At 52.2% G+C, this 20,483-nt stretch overlaps 2 protein-coding genes across 2 annotated transcripts; one reads left to right on the forward strand and one right to left on the reverse strand.

Moving 5' to 3' along the window:
• The first annotated feature begins 7,115 nt into the window (after positions 1 to 7,115).
• LOC119095405 (spliceosome RNA helicase DDX39B-like) lies at positions 7,116 to 14,185 on the forward strand. Its single transcript, XM_037218250.1, is given in 10 exon segments — positions 7,116 to 7,207; positions 9,363 to 9,582; positions 10,117 to 10,337; positions 10,621 to 10,707; positions 10,710 to 10,806; positions 11,114 to 11,232; positions 12,582 to 12,713; positions 13,025 to 13,171; positions 13,343 to 13,598; positions 13,849 to 14,185. Coding segments are annotated over 9 exon segments (1,287 nt in total). The 5' UTR covers positions 7,116 to 7,207; positions 9,363 to 9,368; the 3' UTR covers positions 13,863 to 14,185.
• Positions 14,186 to 17,863: 3,678 nt separating this feature from the next.
• LOC119095775 (cuticle protein 63) lies at positions 17,864 to 18,723 on the reverse strand. The gene is made up of 2 exons (XM_037218629.1): positions 18,642 to 18,723; positions 17,864 to 18,372 (listed from the first exon to the last, which is right to left on the reverse strand). The coding sequence occupies exons 1-2, from the start codon at positions 18,651 to 18,653 to the stop codon at positions 18,124 to 18,126; spliced, it is 261 nt and encodes an 86-aa protein (XP_037074524.1). The 5' UTR covers positions 18,654 to 18,723; the 3' UTR covers positions 17,864 to 18,123.
• Positions 18,724 to 20,483: the final 1,760 nt, after the last annotated feature.

The raw sequence follows: 20,483 nt of genomic DNA on the forward strand, positions 1-20,483 counted from the left end.
TGCCAACCAGACCCAGAGTGTAACCTTGGGCCCCGGGAGTGCTCCCCACTCTGGGGACCAGTCAGAATCGCCATCGGGAACGTTTTGCCGAAGTATATCATCATTTGGTCATCGAAAGTTGACAGTGAGGAAAGGCTCTGCCGTTAAACATCAACCCCTTCCAGATTTGAGTAAGCTCTGCCAAAGTTTGAGGATCCAAAAACGTGCTTGGTGTAACCGAGATGGAGGTCTGGAAGTCGAGTTTTCGAAGACGAGGAGATCAGGAGGATGCTAAAGCGGCAACGACCTTAATTCCCGGGTTCCTGACGGGGTGGCGCGTCCATGGATATTGAGGTTAAACCGCATCCTAGTAAAACTCAGTGCAGAACGCTAAACACATTGTGAAAAGGGTAGGTGGTGAACTGGTGCCAACGGGCGCTGTTATCCTCACTTTTGACTGTTGTCCGCAATGAGAGAGGGTGCGAATCAGGATTTCCTCCTTACCGGTCCGTTTCTACGTGCTAGATCCGGTGCGGTGCTAAAGTGTCATTCGCTTGGGCACTTCACCGACAAATGTCGGAACAGACGACATGCGGGAAATGTGCAGAAGTCGGGCGTGACGCAAGAAAATGGCGAGTCACGTTCTACGAAATGTCCCAGCCGTGGAGGAGGTCACCCAGCAAGGCTTCACACGTGTGAGACCTTCAAAAAGGAAAAAGTAGATTCCAACCATCAGAGTTCAGAGTGGGCCAACTTACCATGAGGTTGAGAAGAAACGCAATGAAAACCACCCATTCCGCCCTTACCGGGACGCGGCCGCAGACTAGCCAGGGACCCATCCCGTGGTGACACCGGCAGCTGCTGGCCTGTCGGCTAATACAAAAATGAGCGCGTTCCAAAACGTGACTGTTGCGGACTTTGTCACCCTCCTTACACAGCTGTTCCGCTCCCAAGGTGTGTCCCCCCCCCCCCCCCCACATGTCTCGATATGACAAGTGCGGTCTCCACCGCGTCTGGTGACACGGCCCCTCCGCCAATGGGCGCACCGGCAGTGAGTGAGGTGTCCTGGATGGATGAATGGGGCGCCACCTCTCCCGGCCTCCTCACCCCCCCCCCCCCGCGATCCCGCCACACTCCCCGCGTATCATGGGCCCTCCATCAACCCCCGGGTCGCCTAGCGATCGGCCGTGTCGTCCACGAGTGGCGGCAGTCCGAGGTCCCGACCGAGGGTTCAGTCTGGCGCGGACAGGGTTCGCTCGTCATTTGCGGATGACGGTCGACGTCAGAAGGACCTGACCTTTCCGAGGTCACGACCGCGGGTTCGGTCTGGCACGGACAGAGTCCGCTCATCATCTGCGGATGACGGTCGATGGCAGAGGGACCTGGCCTTCCCGAGGTCCCGACCGCGGGTTCGGTCTGGCACGGACAGAGTCCGCTCGTCATCTGCCGATGGACGTCGACGTCAGAGGGACCTAGCCTTGCCAAGGTCCTCTGCAGCTAATTTTTTATAATGCGTGGTATGGTCCGGCTGGTCAAATGCGCCCTTTTCTTTTATCTTCTCGGTGACATGCCCAACACGGTTGTACAGTGGAACAACCGTGGACTCTGCGCCAATATTCTGGATTTGCAGCGTGTGCTGCATGTGAAAACCCCGTTGGCTGCATGCATCCAAGAAACTAAGCTGGCTACGGACACACCTGCTTTGTTTAAAGGTAATGCCGAAAAGGTATTACCGAAAAGATGAAGTGACTGATATCACAGCCCACGGAGGTGTAACGGTAGCTATACATCACAGCATTTCGTCCACACCGATAGCACTGCAAACAGACATGCAGGCAGTTGCTGTGGCTGTCTTCCTCACCACACTAATCATAACGCTCTGTTCCTTATACATTCCAGCAGGCGTGAACATTTTATTCAGTGTATATTATTTTCTTCTACGTTCCGACTTCAAAAGCCACAATATCGTATGGGGATGTGTTAGGATGAATCACATGGGGCAGCGCATTGAACGCTTTTCACACCAAAACCCCTGTCTTCTAAACAATGGCAAGCCAACACATCTTACTTTACCTCCACTGGCACATCCAGCGATCGATCTATCAGCATGCTCACCATGATTGATGCCCCGCATCTCTTGGTCTGTAGACGAGGACACGACTGGTAGCGACCACTTCCTGATTGGGATAATGCTGGGTATAGACGCGCAGCTTAGAGTCCTGTGATTGGATGGAGTGATGATGATGATTGGGCGATGGAATGTGCAGTACGCGCACTGGGAGATTTTTGCTCGGACATGTGAGACATGCAAGGCTCCTGAACAGTGGGAACAGCGCATCGTCAGTAAACCACAATTTCACTACTACCTTGGTAACACTGGGTGATAGCTGTTTGTGTCGCATATCCAGCCATCCGTGTAGCACAACTGTCCCGTGGTGGTCACCGCAAATGCAACGATGCTGTAACAGGCAGAAAGTGCGCATTTCAAAAAGTTAGTAAACATCCAACCACACAAAGCATGGCAGCCTACAAACGTTCCACGGCCATTGCTAAGCGTGTTGTCCTGAATGCAAAACAAGCGTCTTGAAGAGAATATGTTTCCAAAGTAAACAGGTTTACTGCAGTTAAACAAGTTTAGTCGCGAGTCAAGCGCATCGCTGGACAGTTTTCATCCACGCCTCCTACAACATTGGCCACTGGTGGTGCGGAAGTTGTAGACTCAATTGTCGTGGCGAACGCAATTACCAGAGCTTTCTCGGAACGATCCCGATATGGTCTTCGCGATCCAGTGTCTGCCCGACTCGAGACCCACTTGAATCATCTGGTTTGAGCTTCTCGCCTAGAGAGACTTATTCTTAGAATGCATTAGGTACAGTGCCCGAAATGCATCATGCCATGTCATCCTTTATAGATTGTTTCAGAAGACTGTCTGTATTCACAACTTGAGGTTCCGACATGTACCACTGAACAGTGCGAGGTCGCTTCGTAATATATTTAATTTCCCGTGGACAAACGACGATTTTCCTGATTCATGGCAGGAAACAATCGTAATATCCATCTTGAAGCCAGGAAAAAAGTGGAAAGGTCCTCTGGACTATCGTCCAATGGCTTTAATATCTTGTACATGCAAACTGCTTGAAATGCTCGTCTAATTTGGTACGTAGAGAAGCATCCTTTTCTTTCCAACGCCCAGCATGGCTTCAGGAAGAATAGTTGTACCTTATATCATCTGGTGAACGTGTGTCAATGAAATGGAATGTGTCAATGAAAGATGTGTCAGAACGGGAAGCTTTCCAGCAACGGCGACATCTTTTAGCTGTGTTTTACGGCATCGAGAAGGTTTATGACACGATTTGAAAGCACGGTATCCTAATGAAGCTCTACAAATACGATATTTAAGGACATGGTTATGTTCCTGTTGAGCTTTCTTCGGAATAAACCCTTCAGAGTCCGTGTGGGCACGGCTCTGTCCGCTCTATACTCGCAAGAAAATGACGTTCCGCAGGGCAGCTTTCTCAGCATTGTGCTCTTTGCCAGCATGGTTAATAACATAGCTGAAACCCCTCCTCCACAGGTAGGGAGATGGCTTTTTGTCGACGACTTTGCCATTTGGGCCAGCGCACAAACTAACACAGCTTCCGAACTCCAACTACAACTTGGCATTAGGAACTTGGAAAGATGTAGTGCTCTCAATGGACTTCAACTTTTGTCGTCAAGACTGTGGATGTTCTTTTTTTTTTAGAAAACGTGATCATTGCCCCGACCTTCGTCTTGTGCTATATGGGGAAGAATACCAGTTAGACAGGAAGCTAAGTTCCTTGGCGTCATATTCGAATTAGCAGGCTATCATACCGCCCACACATCAAAAACTTTCGGCATCACTGCTTGAAGGCATTCGATGTTTTAAAGATTTTCACCCGGATGTCCTATGGGGATGACCGCAAAATACTTGTATTACTTCACAGGTCAATTACCCGATCTAAGATTGACTGTGCCTGCCAGGTGTATGACTCGGCCTCACGATCGGCGAAGAAACCTTTGAACAGAATGCACCACGACGGGATCCAAACGGCAGCGGGAGGCTTCCGTACCAGCCCTAGTGCACAGCATATTCGTCAATGCAAATAAACTCCCTTTGCACTTAAGACGGGAGCTACTGTCCGCACGATATGTGGCAAAAATCGCACAATTTCTATCCCATCCCCACATACTCGAGTGTTCTTTCACCACGTGTTGTCAGCCTTTTCACTTCTTCACATGTAAAGACTGCACTGCCCATCACCATACGTACCAACCAGATATTTGAGCGATTAGGCACCCCGGTTCACAGGTTTGCTTCCGGTCCAGGGCAGGGCCTTCCACCATGGCAACTTCGAGCACCCGAATGTGACTGCCATCTTTGTGGGTCATCAAAGAAATATACAACGGCAGTCGGACACCGCGCGGAGTTTCTGTGTCGTCTTTATACGTTTTTTTATCGGGGGTTCCGTCACATACATACCGATGGCTAAAAAAAAAACAGCGCGGGTGTAGGATGTGGACCCGTGTCAGAGAACAGACGAAGTTTTACCTTGTCTAAACATTGTTCCATTTTTACTGCAGAGTTGTTCGCCATCCGTGAGGCTCTACGTTTAGTGCACTACTGTAACGAATCGGTGTAAGCTCTCTGGTGACCTTGCAGCAAGCAAGTTAGCAGCACAAAATCGTTGAAGAAATAATGCGCAAATTGCTTACCTCGGGCAGGACAACAAGCGTGTTTTTATCGCCTGGGTGCCCGGTCACGCCCAGATAGTTGAAAACGAAGAGATTGATTCCCTAACCAGACAAGGTGCCGACGGCCCCGTTTGGCCTGGAAGAAGACACCAGGATCAGATCTGAGGGATATATTTTATAGTGATCTAAAAACACGATGGCAACACATTTAGGGTGAACTAGATACAGCTATTGCCCGGAGCTTGTTTAATCTCCGGGCCATTAAGGCGTAAATCGGTGAATGGAAATAATTTTTCTTTAAAAACGGATCCGACGAAGAAAAGGTTTGTCGGTTGCGCATAAGCCACACTTACAAGACGCACTGTTGCCTGCTCTCCGGTGAAGCTCGGCCCTTTTGCAGGAGATGTGGAACACCTCTGTCCGTGGCCCATGGACTAGCTGAGTGTCGGAACTACGAGACTGAGCGATGCATCTTGTATCTTACCATGTATCTCTATCTTGTACGACACGCTATCTTAATCTGAATCACATTCCCTAGCCTGGCTGTTGCGCCGTCGAGCGATCTCCCAGCAGTCTATAAATTATTCAGAGACATTGACTCCAAGTCTTTATACTCGCCGGCCTAGGCAATTGGCCAGTGGGCCACGTAGCCTTCATAGCATTTGTTTTCTACGCTTTACGTTTCCGGTACGCTGCTGAAAAAGCTGTCTGAGTGACTAAGACATAGATCTCAATCTGCTGACATAGTTTTGATCATAGCTCTGCTGACATAGGCTCTTAACGATAAGACAAAGGCGCAAATAACCAATGCAGTTGACGCGCCCTTAAAACTCAAGTGTGATGTGGAAGATCTGTGGTCCGGGGCAACTAGAAAGAGCGGAGTCCCACGTAAAGGCTGCAGGTAACCTCCCGCCGACCTGAAAAGGCGGGAGGTTACTGAAAAGGCCGCTGCATGCATGACGCGGCAGCAGGAAAAAGCAGTACCAAACGCTTTGGTGGCGCCAGCTTAGGCCGTTAGGTGGCGTCAGAAGCCCCCTGGCGGCTGAAATGTGGCGCCACCTGTACGACAGCCAGGTCAATCTGGAGCACGGCTCAGTGGGGCGGGGACTGCACGACTTATTTCCCGCCGCAACGCGAAAGGCTACGCAAAGGTGCAAGCATGTATCTGTTGAAAATGACGAAGCGATGTACCGCACTTGTATCACAAACAGCACGTCCAAAAGGATGTTTGTCAACACTGGATCAGCTGGGCACAACGCACACGGACCCCAAACGCACGGCAAAATTGTGAGCGATATGCAGCTTTGGCTGAATGTGTGACACGGTCAGTGGAAGCTCTCCCAAGTTGACGGTTAGTCCTTTTTGGCTTTTTTGGCCAACAGCCCTTGTGGCCAATGTGGAATTTGCAGGAACGCTGGGTGGGTGTTCCCCCCTAGTCTTTCCCCTTATTTCCCACGTCATTGTAAATGACGAAATATTTTATATCACTGAAAAGAGTTGCAAGCATCACGGTGGAGCTGGAAGAGTGATCATCTGACGTTTGTGGCGTTTTGATAATCTTCAACGATGTTTTGACTGATAAGACTGAGCAGTGGCCTGATGAGGATCTTATGGCCCAGGAGGGCACCGGATCAGGCCGAAACGGCCCTTTCAGCCAACGGGGCTCCACGTCGTCGCTAAAGGATTCCTGTCTTTTGGGTTTTGAATTACTTTGAGGTTTGGGATCCTATTTTCTTGTCTCAAGGGGACGTTTTAGATGTTATAGAAGCCCCACGGCCACGGGTGAAGTTTCCTATTCAGTTGGTGGGGCAAGACAGTGGACCAAATCAGAGAAAAGGAACATTTGTTGGCGCGGTATAGAGGTACCTTGTGTTGTTCAGCACTGCTCAGTCACCCCCTGAAGTGATTTTGCGAAGCTAAGCCCCTGCGTATGAACGTTCTAATCTTTGCTTTAATGGTCAGTCTAATGCTCCGTCACAAACTGTCACATCACACATCACATCTCATATCACATGTCTTCACATTTAGCTGCGTCTTCTTCTCAACTTTTGTAAACCAGTCGATGTTGAATAGCTCAGATGCCTTTATTCACAAAAATGGTGTTTCACTGTTCAAAGCACGATGACTATAATAGCTAGGCCAAATCGACATGTCATGCTGACCGGAATTTTCTGGGTACCCATCATGCAAACGTTATTGACATTACTAGCTCCCATACACATACACAGAACATCTGCTAGTTCCGGCATTTCAGTGTTGCGTGAAACCAATCTACATTATATTCTATAATGAGTTTACATGAAATTGCATTATTTTGCATGTTTTTTTAATTTGAAACATATTTGAAAGGCGGAAAGTAACTTATATGAAATTTTGCCGTGGCTTAAACATTTATTACTTGTCATCTCTTTGCATCCGCTTTCCGGAACGCTCCCCCGCCATTTTGTGGACTCGCCGGTGCGTTGGTCGGTTGTGGGGCTGCTCTCCGTGTTTCGTCGTTTTATCATCCCACAAGGTAATGGCGATGGTGGACACGCCGATATGTATGTTATGAACGGTTGCATTTGTTTTATGAGCCTTGGACTCTCTTTTAAGGTGGTGAGGTGCGGCACGCGCGCGGTCGTTGTTTTGGCGGCGCTTGGCGCACTTCCCTCCGCCCTGCCCCATTGACGTGGCGAGGCAGGTTTTATCAGGTTCTGTTCATACGCATAACATATATGACCAGTAGTGGATTCGTTTCATGTATTGGGGTGTTTCGTATCTGCGCGCAGGTTTCATCCAGTGATGTGTGGTTCTGGCTGTTGTACCAGGGCTGAAGCACTGCTGTGGTGATCAGTATGACGCTAGTGTGTACGCAATCAACGTAGAATTGAAGCTGGAATCTGATTATATGTGCTGTGTGTATGAGCATCCTGAGTTTAGCTCATTCTCCATTCAGCACATTATTGCAATGGACTAGAATGTGATGGAATTTCAGGACAGAACAGTTATAGAATAGGCAGTGTTGGACTAAATGTGAAAGTGGACTTGTAAATTCAGTTGTTTAGGCAGCCTGCAAGCATTATAAGGTGTGCCAAACATGTCTGGGTTACCAGTGATATAACTACAGTAATTTCAGCACATGCATTTGTTTGCTGAAGAGTTGAGAACAATCACTTGCCACCAGTTTCAGAGCACAAAAGCTTACATTTGTAGGGATTGTCATGCTCCTAATATAATGTCAGGCTAATCTACCACTGAAATATTTGATTGTACCAAATTATTTGGAAAATTCCATGGATTTTGGCCTGGCCCAGGTTGAGTGCAATGATGTTATGCATATGCTTGGCACATGGGTTTGATTTTTTTGTGGCCTGAATGTGGGTGACAATTATCTATTTACTTGCTTTGATGGCTTGACATCAAACATGTTAACACATTGTCCTCAATGCAAGCACTCTCCTTGAACTGTTGACCCATCTGAAAGATATCTATCTGCTGAGCCTTATAACTGAGTGGCACTGATGCTTTAATCCTGTCAGTTAGCACCAGACTGATAACAGGTTAAGCTAAGTAGAAATTGAGTATCCCACTTTGATATGGGGTTTGGAACTGAAATAACTGTCATGAAGACCTTTTGTTGGTGTTCAGAATCCTGTCATGCTTGAAACCCAAGCTCTTGCTAGTTTCTTAGCTTGTTACTGATGGAATGGGGAAAGGTATTTTTGGGAGAGTATTTGAGCCACCTTGGCATTCACAACATTGTGGTAACATTCTATGTGGTGGTCAAGGGCTGGGATTATTTAGGCATTCACCATCTGACATTTGTGAGTGAGATCTCCATATCTAAGGGCCATCAATTGGCTCTTGATGTTTTGCAAGGTATGGTGATACAATCAACCCATTACATATTGAGGGACATATTTCTTATTAGGGAATTGTGCTGTCTAGAGGAGTAATCCCCACTTAAAAAGTGAACTAATAGTTGTGAGCTTGTTTCATTATATGTGGTGCTTGGTTTAAAATCTTGAAGAATAAAGCATTTTCTTTAATACTGAACTTGTCTTTGCATGAAAATGGTTAGTTACATTGATGTCTTTGCTGTTCTGTATTTGGGATAGGTCCAAATATGAGTTCAGAATCATGCAAGCCTTGCATCATGTGTGTTGGCATATTAATAGCTTGCTTGGAAAACTAATAGGTTTTCACAAATGGTTCAGGGTTTCTTTTCTGCTCTGACATATCTTGTTTATCTGGTTGTTTTTCCCAGAAGCTTAGAGTCATATAAATACTCATATTATGTCATGCACAGCCTAGCGCTAAAGACAAGACTCAGTCACACTGATGCCAACAGCAATGTGTGATGAATGTTAACCTATGCCACATGCCCTGGCATCTTAAGAGGTAGCTTGAGGTTTGCAGGTGCAAATGACGGTCATATTTCCAATTTTGTTGACATACAGCTTCATGTAATGTAAACATAAACATTTTCAGAAATCTTAACTTGTCTCCTTGACAATCACATCTATTTCTATTTCTTTAGAGGTGTTTCTTTCTAACATTATTTCTTCAGAAGGAAGTTATGGGTGCCATATAACCCTTGTACCTGGTGTGCCCCACAGCCCAAATAATTATCAATGAATATTTGCCAGTCCAGCTTAACCACTAACATGCACTCTGTCACCTTGCAGGCAGCCATGGCCGAGAATGAGAATGAGCTTCTGGACTATGAGGATGCCGATGAGGATGAGACCGCGGAGCCTACCATCGGGGACACTGCTGTCACAGCCACCAAAAAGGATGTGAAGGGCACCTACGTCTCCATCCACAGCTCTGGCTTTCGGGACTTCTTGCTAAAGCCTGAGATCCTGCGTGCCATTGTGGAGTGTGGTTTTGAGCACCCTTCTGAAGGTGAGCATGGTAGTGTCAGTTATTTATTGCTTTTTAGATTTTTCTTTGTGTGTGCTGTGTGAAGTAGTTCAAGTCATATGACGTGGGTAAAGTGGTTAGTGCATCTACAGTCTAAGCTGGTGGCAACTGACAGTAAAATGAATGCCACTGATTGCCAGTTGTTATGTCAGTTTGCATCATGCAATCTTGTCATCGATTCATGTGTTATACAGTATCAATTAAGCATTCATTGGACAAAATTGGCGGAGGAAACACGGGTTGCCGTTAGTGTATTGGTTAACATGCCTGCGTTTACCACTGCACGGTCTGGGAAACCAGAGGTACAGGGTTTGATTCCCTGCTGTGTCCCGCCCTTCCTGCCAGGGTGAGAGGCAGGTGACATCATATAGCCTCAGTAGCTGAGTGTGTTGTAAAGCCCCAATGACATGACATGGCAGAGGAAACACAATGGGGTTTGCTAATTAACTGAATGCTCAACTGTGAAAGCATCCTGCTACAGTTTATTTGCTGACACCATGTCTTCTCCCTGTGCAGTGCAGCACGAGTGCATCCCGCAGGCGGTGCTCGGCATGGACATCCTATGCCAGGCCAAGTCTGGCATGGGCAAGACAGCTGTGTTTGTGCTGGCCTGCCTGCAGCAGCTGGAGATGGTGGACGACCAGGTGTCCGTGCTGGTTATGTGCCACACCCGAGAGCTCGCATTCCAGATCAGCAAGGAGTTCGAGCGCTTCTCAAAGTATATGTCCACCGTTAAGGTCAGTAATAAATCGGACTGGGTGTGATGGCTTCAAGTCTGTGTTGTACTTGTTTTGATGTTCAGTTATGCAAGTATGTTTTAAAAAAGGATAAAAAGGTTAAAAAAGGATATCCAATGAATGGAAACCAAATAATCATCTGTTTTTGTGTTTGTTCCAGTGTGCAACCTTTGCTGTGTGTTTAAGGGTGATTGAAAAGGACTACGAGAAGCTGACATTACATGGAGTACTGTTGCATGCTGTTCGAATGCTCTAACCCATGACTATGCGCCCAACTCCGCAGGTGGCCGTGTTCTTTGGAGGCATGCCGATCCAGAACGATGAGCAGGTGCTGAAGAACAAGTGCCCGCACATCGTGGTCGGCACGCCCTGGCCGGACTGCTGGCTCTGGTTCGCACTAAGAAGCTCAACCTGAAAAATCTCAAACACTATGTCTTGGACGAGTGTGACAAAATGCTGGAGGAACTGGGTAGGTGTTGTGTAATGTCAGTAGTCAGTTGGGTGTGTAATGTCAGTGATGTCAGTAGGGTGCGTAATGATTAAAAGATGAGAGCTGCATTGGATTGGGATGTCTCTGAAGCCATTTGTGTTTTGGCCTCTGATAGATGTATCAAGGCAAGACAAGTTGATGTGTCATCATATGCATCAATTTAGAGCATGTTTGCCACATGTAGTCCACCATGTGATGGGTTGACATTGGTGCATCATTTTGGAACAGGAGGTCTGTCTGTTGTAATATCTGGGGAGTTGCTAACAGTCATGTTGTTGCTTTCCAGACATGCGGAGGGACGTGCAAGAGATCTTCCGGAACACGCCCCACGAGAAACAAGTGCTCATGTTCTCAGCCACCCTCAGCAAGGAGATCCGGCCTGTCTGCAAGAAATTCATGCAGGATGTAATTGCCTTCGATTTCTTCCAACGTCCCGTGGCGCCGCCTTGCGGCTGAGCGTCGTCGCTAGATGTCGAACGGTCGTCGTCTGCGCCCGCCCGCTCTCCGCCAAGCGCCCGCGACGAGTTGGGATCCCTCGGCGCCGAGTTGGCCAGCTCGGCGCCCGTCCTCCAGCGGCTGTGGCCTTCCGACGCTGCCGATGGCTTCGGAGCTCGGCCTGCTCCCACACTGGACTGCCGTCCGGTCCCCGACGGCAGGCACGCGCTCCTCCAGTCCTCGCGTGTCGCGCTCCTGTGCGCGACACGGCACGACGTGCTGCGCCGCTCGCTGGCGGGACACCTGCAGCGCACTAAGCTCTGGGCTGACGGTCACACCAGCCTGCCTCGGCCTCACACCAGCCTGCCTCGACCTCACACCAGCCTGCCTTGGCCTCCAGCCTGCCTAAGCCTCACACCAGCCTGCCTCGACCTCATTCCGGCTTCGTACCAGCCCGCTTCGGCGTCACGCCGACCTCACGCGTCAGCCCTGACGACAGAAGCCGGCCTGTTTATACCACAGACCTTGGCAACATCCCGCCTCCACCGAACCCCTCCTCGATCGCCGAACGTCTCCTGACACACGTACGCTGACAAACGCGCGAACACATCAGGTACGGAAAACCGCTCCCACGCCTCGGGAGTCGCCACACTCTGCGTCAGGTCAGCACAGCACCAGGTCACACCCACTGGCGCGGAGACGCCCGTCGTCGCCCTCTTCGGCGTCAGGAGTCCCCGTGACGTCGGCGCGGCCAGCGGCGCCGGAGCAGCGACGGACGCCGGCGGCGGCTCCCTCCCCGTCCGGCGGCCCCACTCCTCGCGGCGGGCGACGGCGGCGCCGGACGACAGACGGACCGGCCGGCTCGCGGCGACGGTGACGCGGCGGGCGCTGGCGCGCCGGCCGCCTGGCTCGGCGCGGTACCAGGTCTGGCTGACCCCGCTCGCCCTGCTTAGTGTATTTGTGTCGGTCGTGGTGTACTGCTAGTTTATGGTTTCCTGCCGCGCGCCGCCCCCTGACGTCCGTGTCCCAGGGAAGGGGTGCGGAGTTGCGAAGCAGCCCCAGCGCAGTCCAGGTGTAAATGTTGCGTTGCAGTGGCTCAATAATGACCATTATTTATTCCGGGGGAAGAGCGTGTTCGTTTAAATCGGAAGATCACAGGCATGGCGATTTCCCGATGCTCACGTGCTCCATTCATCCATTCATCTGCCGCTGGATGTGGGGCGCCTCCCGATTCTGCCCGGCACCGCTCACACCCGCGGGGGAGCCTGTGGTCCGGGGGGAGCGGCCGTCAGCATGTGTGTCCGCCCATCTGCCTGCAGCCGATGGAGGTGTACGTGGACGACGAGGCCAAGCTGACGCTGCACGGACTCCAGCAGCATTACTGTAAGGTCAAGGAGAACGAGAAGAACCGCAAGCTGTTCGAGCTGCTGGACGTGCTCGAGTTCAACCAGGTGGGTGGCCGGGGTCGGTGGGTGGGACCGGGGTTGAGGTGGGGGTGGGGAAGTCATGGGCCGTATATTCGGGCTGAGTGCGGTTGGGTGGTCAAGCCGCGTGTTTAGGGATTCTATCCTTATACGCGGGCTGTAATACAGCTGGAACACTGCATGAAACGTGAAACTGCTTGTTAGTCTGTGTGAACCCGTTTGCGATCTTTGTGGATTCAGTGTGTGAATAGTTAGTTGTCTGGTCTAGAATAATTGAAAATCAATGCGTCAAATGTGCTGACGGCGCTCGCTGTAATTTGGCCGTTGCTGCCCGTCAGGTGGTGATTTTCGTCAAGTCGATCCAGCGCTGCATGGCGCTGGCCAAGCTGCTGATCGAGCAGAACTTCCCGGCCATCGCCATCCACCGATCGATGTCGCAGGAGGAGCGGCTGGCCAAGTACCAGCAGTTCAAGGACTTCCAAAAGGTACGGCTGGCGTCCAACGTCGCTGGCAGCGAACCGCCGTCTTGTCACGTGATGACACCCCACAGATAGGGACATCTGAACAAACTGATCGTGCTTCTGTTCTGACCGAGCTGTGCACGCGCCTGGGTGGTGGTGCAGAGACGAGGTGTTGACCGCGCCGTCCGCTCCCAGCGGATCCTGGTGGCCACCAACCTGTTTGGGCGCGGCATGGACATCGAGCGCGTCAACATCGTCTTCAACTACGACATGCCTGAGGACTCGGACACGTACCTGCATCGCGTGGCCCGCGCCGGCCGCTTCGGCACCAAGGGTCTGGCCATCACGTTCATCGCCGACGAGACCAACGCCAAGATCCTGAACGATGTGCAGGATCGGTTCGACGTCAACATCACGGAGCTGCCGGACGAGATCGACCTCTCGACATACAGTGAGTGCGGATGATGCTGGCGCTGCTGCTGCTGCTGTTGGTGTTGGCTGCGCCCGGCCGTCAGGCCAGTGGCACGCGATGGCCGGCCGGGTTCGGCGGACTGGAGGATAGGTCGTTGTTTACATGATGATACGCACAGATAGGGACAACTGATAACCCGTGATTATGTATCTGTCCTGACATGGACAGCGCTCGCCTGAGCATGCCGCGTCTCGCGCCCGCTGCTCACGCTGTCGTTCTCTGCTTGCAGTCGAGGGCCGCTGAAGACATCCGGGCTCAGGTCTGCGCGTGGAGCGCGCCCGTACCGGCTGGTCGGCGCGGGGCGGGAGCACGTGACTCTCCGGGCTCTGATCCGGCCCCCGGCCCCCGGGGCGGAGAGGAGTCGGTCGCGGTGCAGGGGGCCGCTCAGTCGCCGTCCGCCGCCCGCCGTCGCCGTCGCCCCGCTTTACCAAAGTGACGAGAGCGACAGTGTTGCGGCGCCACCTACTGTACAATGGAGTGAAGTGGAACTGGCTTTGTGTTGTGTTGCGGACATTGATCACCGTGTGGAGTCATACACGAGGCAAAATAGATGGCCATCATGTGATGCATCGATTTTCGCACCAGGCGGGCTGTGCGAGACGGAATAGACTGCTGCTGCTGCACTGCTCGCTGTTTGCGAAGTGACAGAAGTAGCATGTCAGTAGCGTTCTCGCGTGAAGTCAGAAGGGCTTTGATTTGCTGCTGGCTCCCCCAGGCACTGGTCGGGCTCGCGTCAGTCTCACACTTCGCACACAGCGCGTCTTCGTCGTAGTAATGCTTGGCGTCCAAGGGGCGCTCGTTTGCGTCTGGGCCGAAGAACGTTTTGATGCGGCTGTAGAGCGGGTATACTCCTCGGAAAGCGCGTGGGGACGCTCTGGTGGGTGGCGCTCAGGGTGCAGATCACGATACGTGGCCAGTGAGTGCTGGTTGCCACACGGGAGGGTGTATGCTCTAGTCCCGTGAGGACTGGAAACATCAGTTATTTTCGATGCAAGTGCCGGGAAGTGAGCGTCCACGTTGATGATTTTGATGCGTCTCCTGGCGTTGAATGACAACCAGATCCCTAGCGTTGGCTCTAGTGAAGTTCAGATGGCTTGGTCGGGTTTGTCTCCACCTCCCGAGAGGTACGCGATGACGTTCTTCATTGCTTAAATAGGTGGCTCTAAATGAGTGGGCGGGTGCATTGCGGGGCATGGTTTTACTGTAGAATTGTGAAGTAAGCCTCGACTGAAAAAGTGTAGCGTACCTAGTGCCGTCGTTCGTGCCTGTTGATGCTAAAAAGGCTGGAGATCGCGATTGTCGCCCTGCTCTACAAAATGGCTGCTAAGCTGTACTAGTACTTTTTGGGGAAATCTACATTTTCAGCGAAATACGACCACTGTTTGGTGCCAATCAGCACAGCGTAAGGCGTGTGGCTCCGAGGAGGGACTGGGGCACGGATGCTGAGGTTAAGCTGCTCATCTCGGAAATCATAGGTACGGGGATCAATTCTCTGCGGTGCCCGCCCATCCTGCCAGGGCGAGGAACATGCGACGCCGTGTTGCCTCATGCCGCGTGCGCCGTGAAGCCCCAACTGAACGGCGAGAAAAGACCGCCTCATTCAATGCCCGTTGCTTTTGGGTTGTCATTTGCGCGGATGCAGCGATTGCCCTGCGTCCGAAAGACACATGGAAGCTTTCCCATACTTTAAAAACAACCGGAGGTGGAGGAAAGGGAACGCAGTGCTCGCGCTTATTCGAGCACTGCGCGCAGTAGCCAGCTCCACAACAAATAAACATGGTGTTAGATGAGGGCGGACGTCGTGGACACCCGGACGGAGCGCGTGCTTATGTGACGGAGCGCGTGCTATATATGTGCTTCCAAGCTGTAAGGGCTCCACTTCGAAATACTAGACGCTGCATAGCCTCGTCTTATCACGCGATCTTCTCATCTGAACTGACCTTCCGCCTGCACGCCCCTCCCTAACGGAAGCTGTTTCGCCTTCCGTCCCTCCTGCTGCCATAAAGCGCTCGCCTTCAAGCCCAGTCTCGCCGCCGACGGAACAGCTGTTCTTTTAAACGCTGGGATCAGCGGGCGCCTGCAAAACATTTTTTCCCGCCAGATGGCAGTGTTTCCCAATGCTCCCCAGATGGCAGTGTTCCATTCCCATCCCCTCCCCGCCCGTCTGGACGCTTGGGCGTCGGCCGCGCGCCACTGCCAGCGGTGGCATCCATGGGTGTGGTCGGCTCCCCACACGTGACCCTGGGGACCGCCTCACCTTGACTGGCGGAGCACACCGGGACAGGGACGCCGGCGACCTTCCCCGCCACGCCGACCACTCCCGATGGCCGCTCGCGGCTCGTCCGCAGCTGAAGCCTGCAGCGTCACCGACCGGACTCCCCTGCACCCGCAGCCGGCCCGGCCGGTCAGGTCCGCACGCTTGTTTGCGACGCGCTCTAACGGAACGCGCGGTGGCGATGTTAGCGACGCAAGGTTGACGGGCCCAGTGGAGCTCACCCATGGTGTTTTTGGTCGTTTCAGATACGGGAGAGGCCCGAATAGTGATTTGCTTTGTTGGCCGACTGGGGCGAGGGCGGGAACTGGATTGCGGCAGGTTGCGTGGCCCCGGCTGAGATAAAACTGGCCTGGCGTCTCGGCCCGGTCGCGGTTCGCAGCTTGGTGACGTGATGGACGATTAGATCGGTCCCTGTCCGCGAGAAGCTCTTTAAGTGACGACCAGGCCGTTTTCCTGGGATGCCTAAACCGCTAGTACATCTACACAACTGGGAAACCAGAGGTACGGGGTTCGATTCCCCGCGGTGCCCGCCCTTCCTGCCAGGGTGAGAGGCAGGCGACACCATATAGGCCTCAGCAGCTGAGTGCGTCGTAAAGCCCCAATGATACACACACACATCTACACAACTGGTATGAAACATGGAAGAATGTATGGCAAGCGTGAGGCTGACTGTTGAGGTGACTTTCAGGGAAGGGTGGAGCTCGGGGGTAGTTTCGCTTGGCACTTTCCATTAACCACCAAAACCCGTCACTATTTTACACTTACCTTACAAACTTCCCAAAGTGGCAGGCGAAGTCATCTCTTCATGGTCCTCGCGCCTCAGTTCTCGCAGCCATGACACTGATGCAGAGCAGCCGTGGGCGAAATCACCAACTGCCTCGCAGCCAAGCGGCACTGCTCTAATGGCGCTCGTGGGGAGAGTTTAATCGCTGCCGTTTGCCCGAGTCTGTCACAATAAATCTCGCAGCGGCCTCGTAACGCGTGCGGGACGTGACAGTGCTCGAGGTCCTCTCGCAGCACCGGCCAGGACTGCGTGCCGAGGTGCACACCAGCATGCGCCATGGCGGCCCGCTTCATGGCGCGGCTGCGGTGGTTGATGGGCACTCCCACGTACGCCTCGGCCCAAGTTATCACTTCATCGAGCCTCGTCCTCTGGAACGTGGCCCGGGCGCGCGCAAAAGTGCGGTTAACTGGGGCGCGCCCAGTTTCAGGCTCTGCTCCAGAGGTTGCTATAAGTGTATGACCTTCGCAGAGGTCACGTGAGCATGTCCATGGCGCCTCGACAGGCGCGCCGAGGTTTTTATTCCCCGCCAGTGCGTGTCCAGTAGCCACACCTCTGGTGATGCCGATGACACAGATTCTGGAACTGGCCGTGGGCTCAGTGTAGCCCGTTCTGATGACGCCTTTCGCCTTGATGACCTCGTGTCGGTTAATGAGCGCTGCCGGGCGGCAGCAGGGCGGTACATCGGGTGGTACAGCAAGGCGAGGTGTCACTGCGAAGGCCAGCCAGGTGGTCGGGGTTACGCTCTGTAAAAAGCCTCTGAGTAGTTACTGAGGTAAGACTAACAGCTATTCGAGCAGCAACACTAAAGAAAGATACCACTCAGGGTATCAGCACTCCTTGCCCGTGAAAGACAATAACAGTAATATTTGTAGTTTCATTTGTGGTATGCCGAATGTAGATTGCATTTTATTGCCGAGCTCTCCAAAGCTGTTGATTCCGTATTGAAAAGATTTTTCGTAACAGGTGCTCCGGAACTTTAATTGTCTCAGCCCGTGTTTAAACACAGAGCCTGAAGTTTTCTGAGTTACCATTTTGCGATCAGTTTCAAACATGATGTCTTTTGCTCCCAGCTAGCTCACGAACGGGTTGTGACTTGACAATCCGAGTGCTTTGGGCGCGCACGATGATCCCACGAGCCATGACCAATGGTCCCATCGCAATCCCACGAATTCCGCAGACGCGTTCTTGTGTGGTGGTGTTCACAATATATTTATCAAAAATACACATTCGACGTGTCCAGCGGCGGCGACCGGGACGTCACTCGTCACGTGACCGCGACGCTGGCGTCCCGGAGCCAATCAGCGGGCTCAGCGGGCAGGTCTGACGTCACGTCAGCTCACGCGGCGGCAGGCACTCACAGCGGTCCCAGTGTGTGATCATCACAGACAAAGAGAGAGGACAGAAACAGCCAAAAGCGGCGAAGAAGCCATGGGGCAGGGCGATGGTCAGCGGCTTAGTACTTGACGACGTAGCCGTGCTGCTCGACAGGGCTCGGCGGCGATGTCGACGCTGTGGCTGACGGTCTCGTAGGTGGGGAAGGCAGCGGCGCTGTAGGCGGCCGGGGCGGCGGCGTAGCCGTGCGCCAGGCCGGAGTAGCCGAGGCCGGAGTAGCCGAGGCCGGAGTAGCCGAGGCCGGAGTAGCCCAGCGGGAGCAGGCCGGCGAAGGCCACGGCCAGGACGCAAGCGAGGACGATCTGAAAAGGCCGACGTCAGGGGTTAGATCTACACACTTCTTCCTGCGTAGCTCGGCCTCGGCCTGCGCCAGGCTCCGATAGTACGCTACTTTGGACGAAGTCCGGTACTCGACGGCTGTCCCACTAATATCGCAATGCAATAATGATGCGTGAGTTAACCGGCCGCGATCTTTGATCAACTGAGCCAGGCTGCCTCATTGTAGCGGCCAGCGAGCCGCGCAGCCCGGGCGGCGTCGCCGCGTCCCACCGGCGACCAGCGACCAACTCACCAGTCTGAACATGTTGCTGAGCTGTGAGACACGTCGATGTGTATGCCTCAGCGGCGGCGGCGGGCCGCTTTATACCGGCGCCGGGGCGGGGGGCGTGTCGAGAGGCTGGCCCCGCCCCGGCGCCGCCGGCCGCCGCGGCCCGGCCCAGCCCGGCCGGAGGAGGGCCGCCGGCGCCCCTGGCGCGCTCATATCCGGATCGGACCAGCTGGGACGGCGGCTGACGGCCGGATCTCGGGCTCGCGGATGTTATTAAGGGAGTAAATAGGTGCGTACCCGGCGTATTTTTGCACTCAAAATAAGCGTGTTTGGAGGCTACTTCGAGCTGAATTTGAAGCCGGTTTCATGACCATTTGGATCGTACCACAACGGCGAGGACGTTTGTGAACCTCTCTGCTGGTGATGCATTCCCGCTTGGCATAAATTTGGTTGACTGGCTGCGCGTTAGCAGTATGTCAATGCCAGGCTGACATGATGTATTTACAGAATCATGAAATGACGTTTAGTTCCCCCGCTGCTGTTTGTCCTGTTGATTTCTTCCTCTTTCCTTTATGCCTCCTCTTGGTGTTCTCCATCCTTTTTTCTTCCATTTATCTTTCTCTTTCTTCGACTCTCTGACTCACTCGCTCACTTACTCACTTCCCAGCTTTTTCAGTCTCCCCTCCCTTCTTCTCTTTGTGACTTGTTTCAATTTCTGCTCGGCCCTCTCGACGATAATGTAAATCATCTGAACGTTTGCGATATGATTACTCTCACAACGCGACATCGCCGCCAGTCTTGGAAACTCCTTCCCGTAGATAAAACATAACGTGTTATGCATGTTATAGCAACTTCCAATAGCTGGCGGGTACGGTGATACGTGATGTAATGGTGATAGTGCGCTAACGAAGGTAAAAAAATGCCTTGATTGGGCCCAAGAGGTGACGTCACAGGACGTCATATGAAGCCGGGGAAGTCCAGCCTGTGACAGCTTTAGAAAATCAACTCAATTCAAGCCATTTTGCTTCAGAGCCGATGGGATTTATTATATTCCCTGCAGTTTCCTCTATTGTTCGTACGGAACTTGCGTTATCACAAGATGCGTAAGGATATGAAAACATTCGGAGCTTCTATGGCACACAACTGGAGACAAAAGCAGTCAAATAACAAACAGAGCTGCGAAGAGAAAGTCAGGAAAGGGTAGACTCTTGGTCCATAGCAACAACGCGATGCTGTGTTTTACCTGCTGGTTTTAGCTACGCATGACAGAGAAACACAGATAAAATACACAGAGGTATTGCGCAATGGTCGTGATTTGTTTTTATGCTGAACGTCGAACGATTTTGGTGGCTGTGGGCTAAGAGCAAAGCGAAAGAGGAAACGTAGAGAATGTCCTCTGGTTCACCCAAATTGTGCCTATTCGGGTCTAAATATACGATTGATTGCGCTAACATGGCTTGCGTCGGGATGAAATAATTAATTAACCACATGAATTCGTGACTCGGTGCCTAATGGTAGATCATTAGCTCTACTTCTTTCGCAGTTAATCTATGCGTAAGAATCATGTCAACTGTACACCTCGCTCCTTTCTATGGAACGCACACGCTGGAAATGGAGTTTTCTGAAGTAGATCATTTTATGTCAGAGGCCACTAAAAATTGGAGCGGTCATTTCCTTTGTTATGTAAAAATGTTGGATGTTCAATAGTAGCAATCGAGCCGGTGCAACAGAGTTATTACAACTGCTGGGTTTCTGTTCACGCATCCATGCTTGCACTTGGAGTTACGTAGAATCATCTTCCCACGTGAATTTAGTTCTCAGTAATAGGATCAATGTCCATGTTGTCTCTAGGTAGGGTGGTCTTTT

The sequence above is a fragment of the Pollicipes pollicipes genome, unplaced genomic scaffold (assembly GCF_011947565.3).
Source record: "Pollicipes pollicipes isolate AB1234 unplaced genomic scaffold, Ppol_2.1 Scaffold_4219;HRSCAF=4965_pilon_pilon_pilon, whole genome shotgun sequence".
NCBI classification, from domain to species: domain Eukaryota; kingdom Metazoa; phylum Arthropoda; class Thecostraca; order Pollicipedomorpha; family Pollicipedidae; genus Pollicipes; species Pollicipes pollicipes.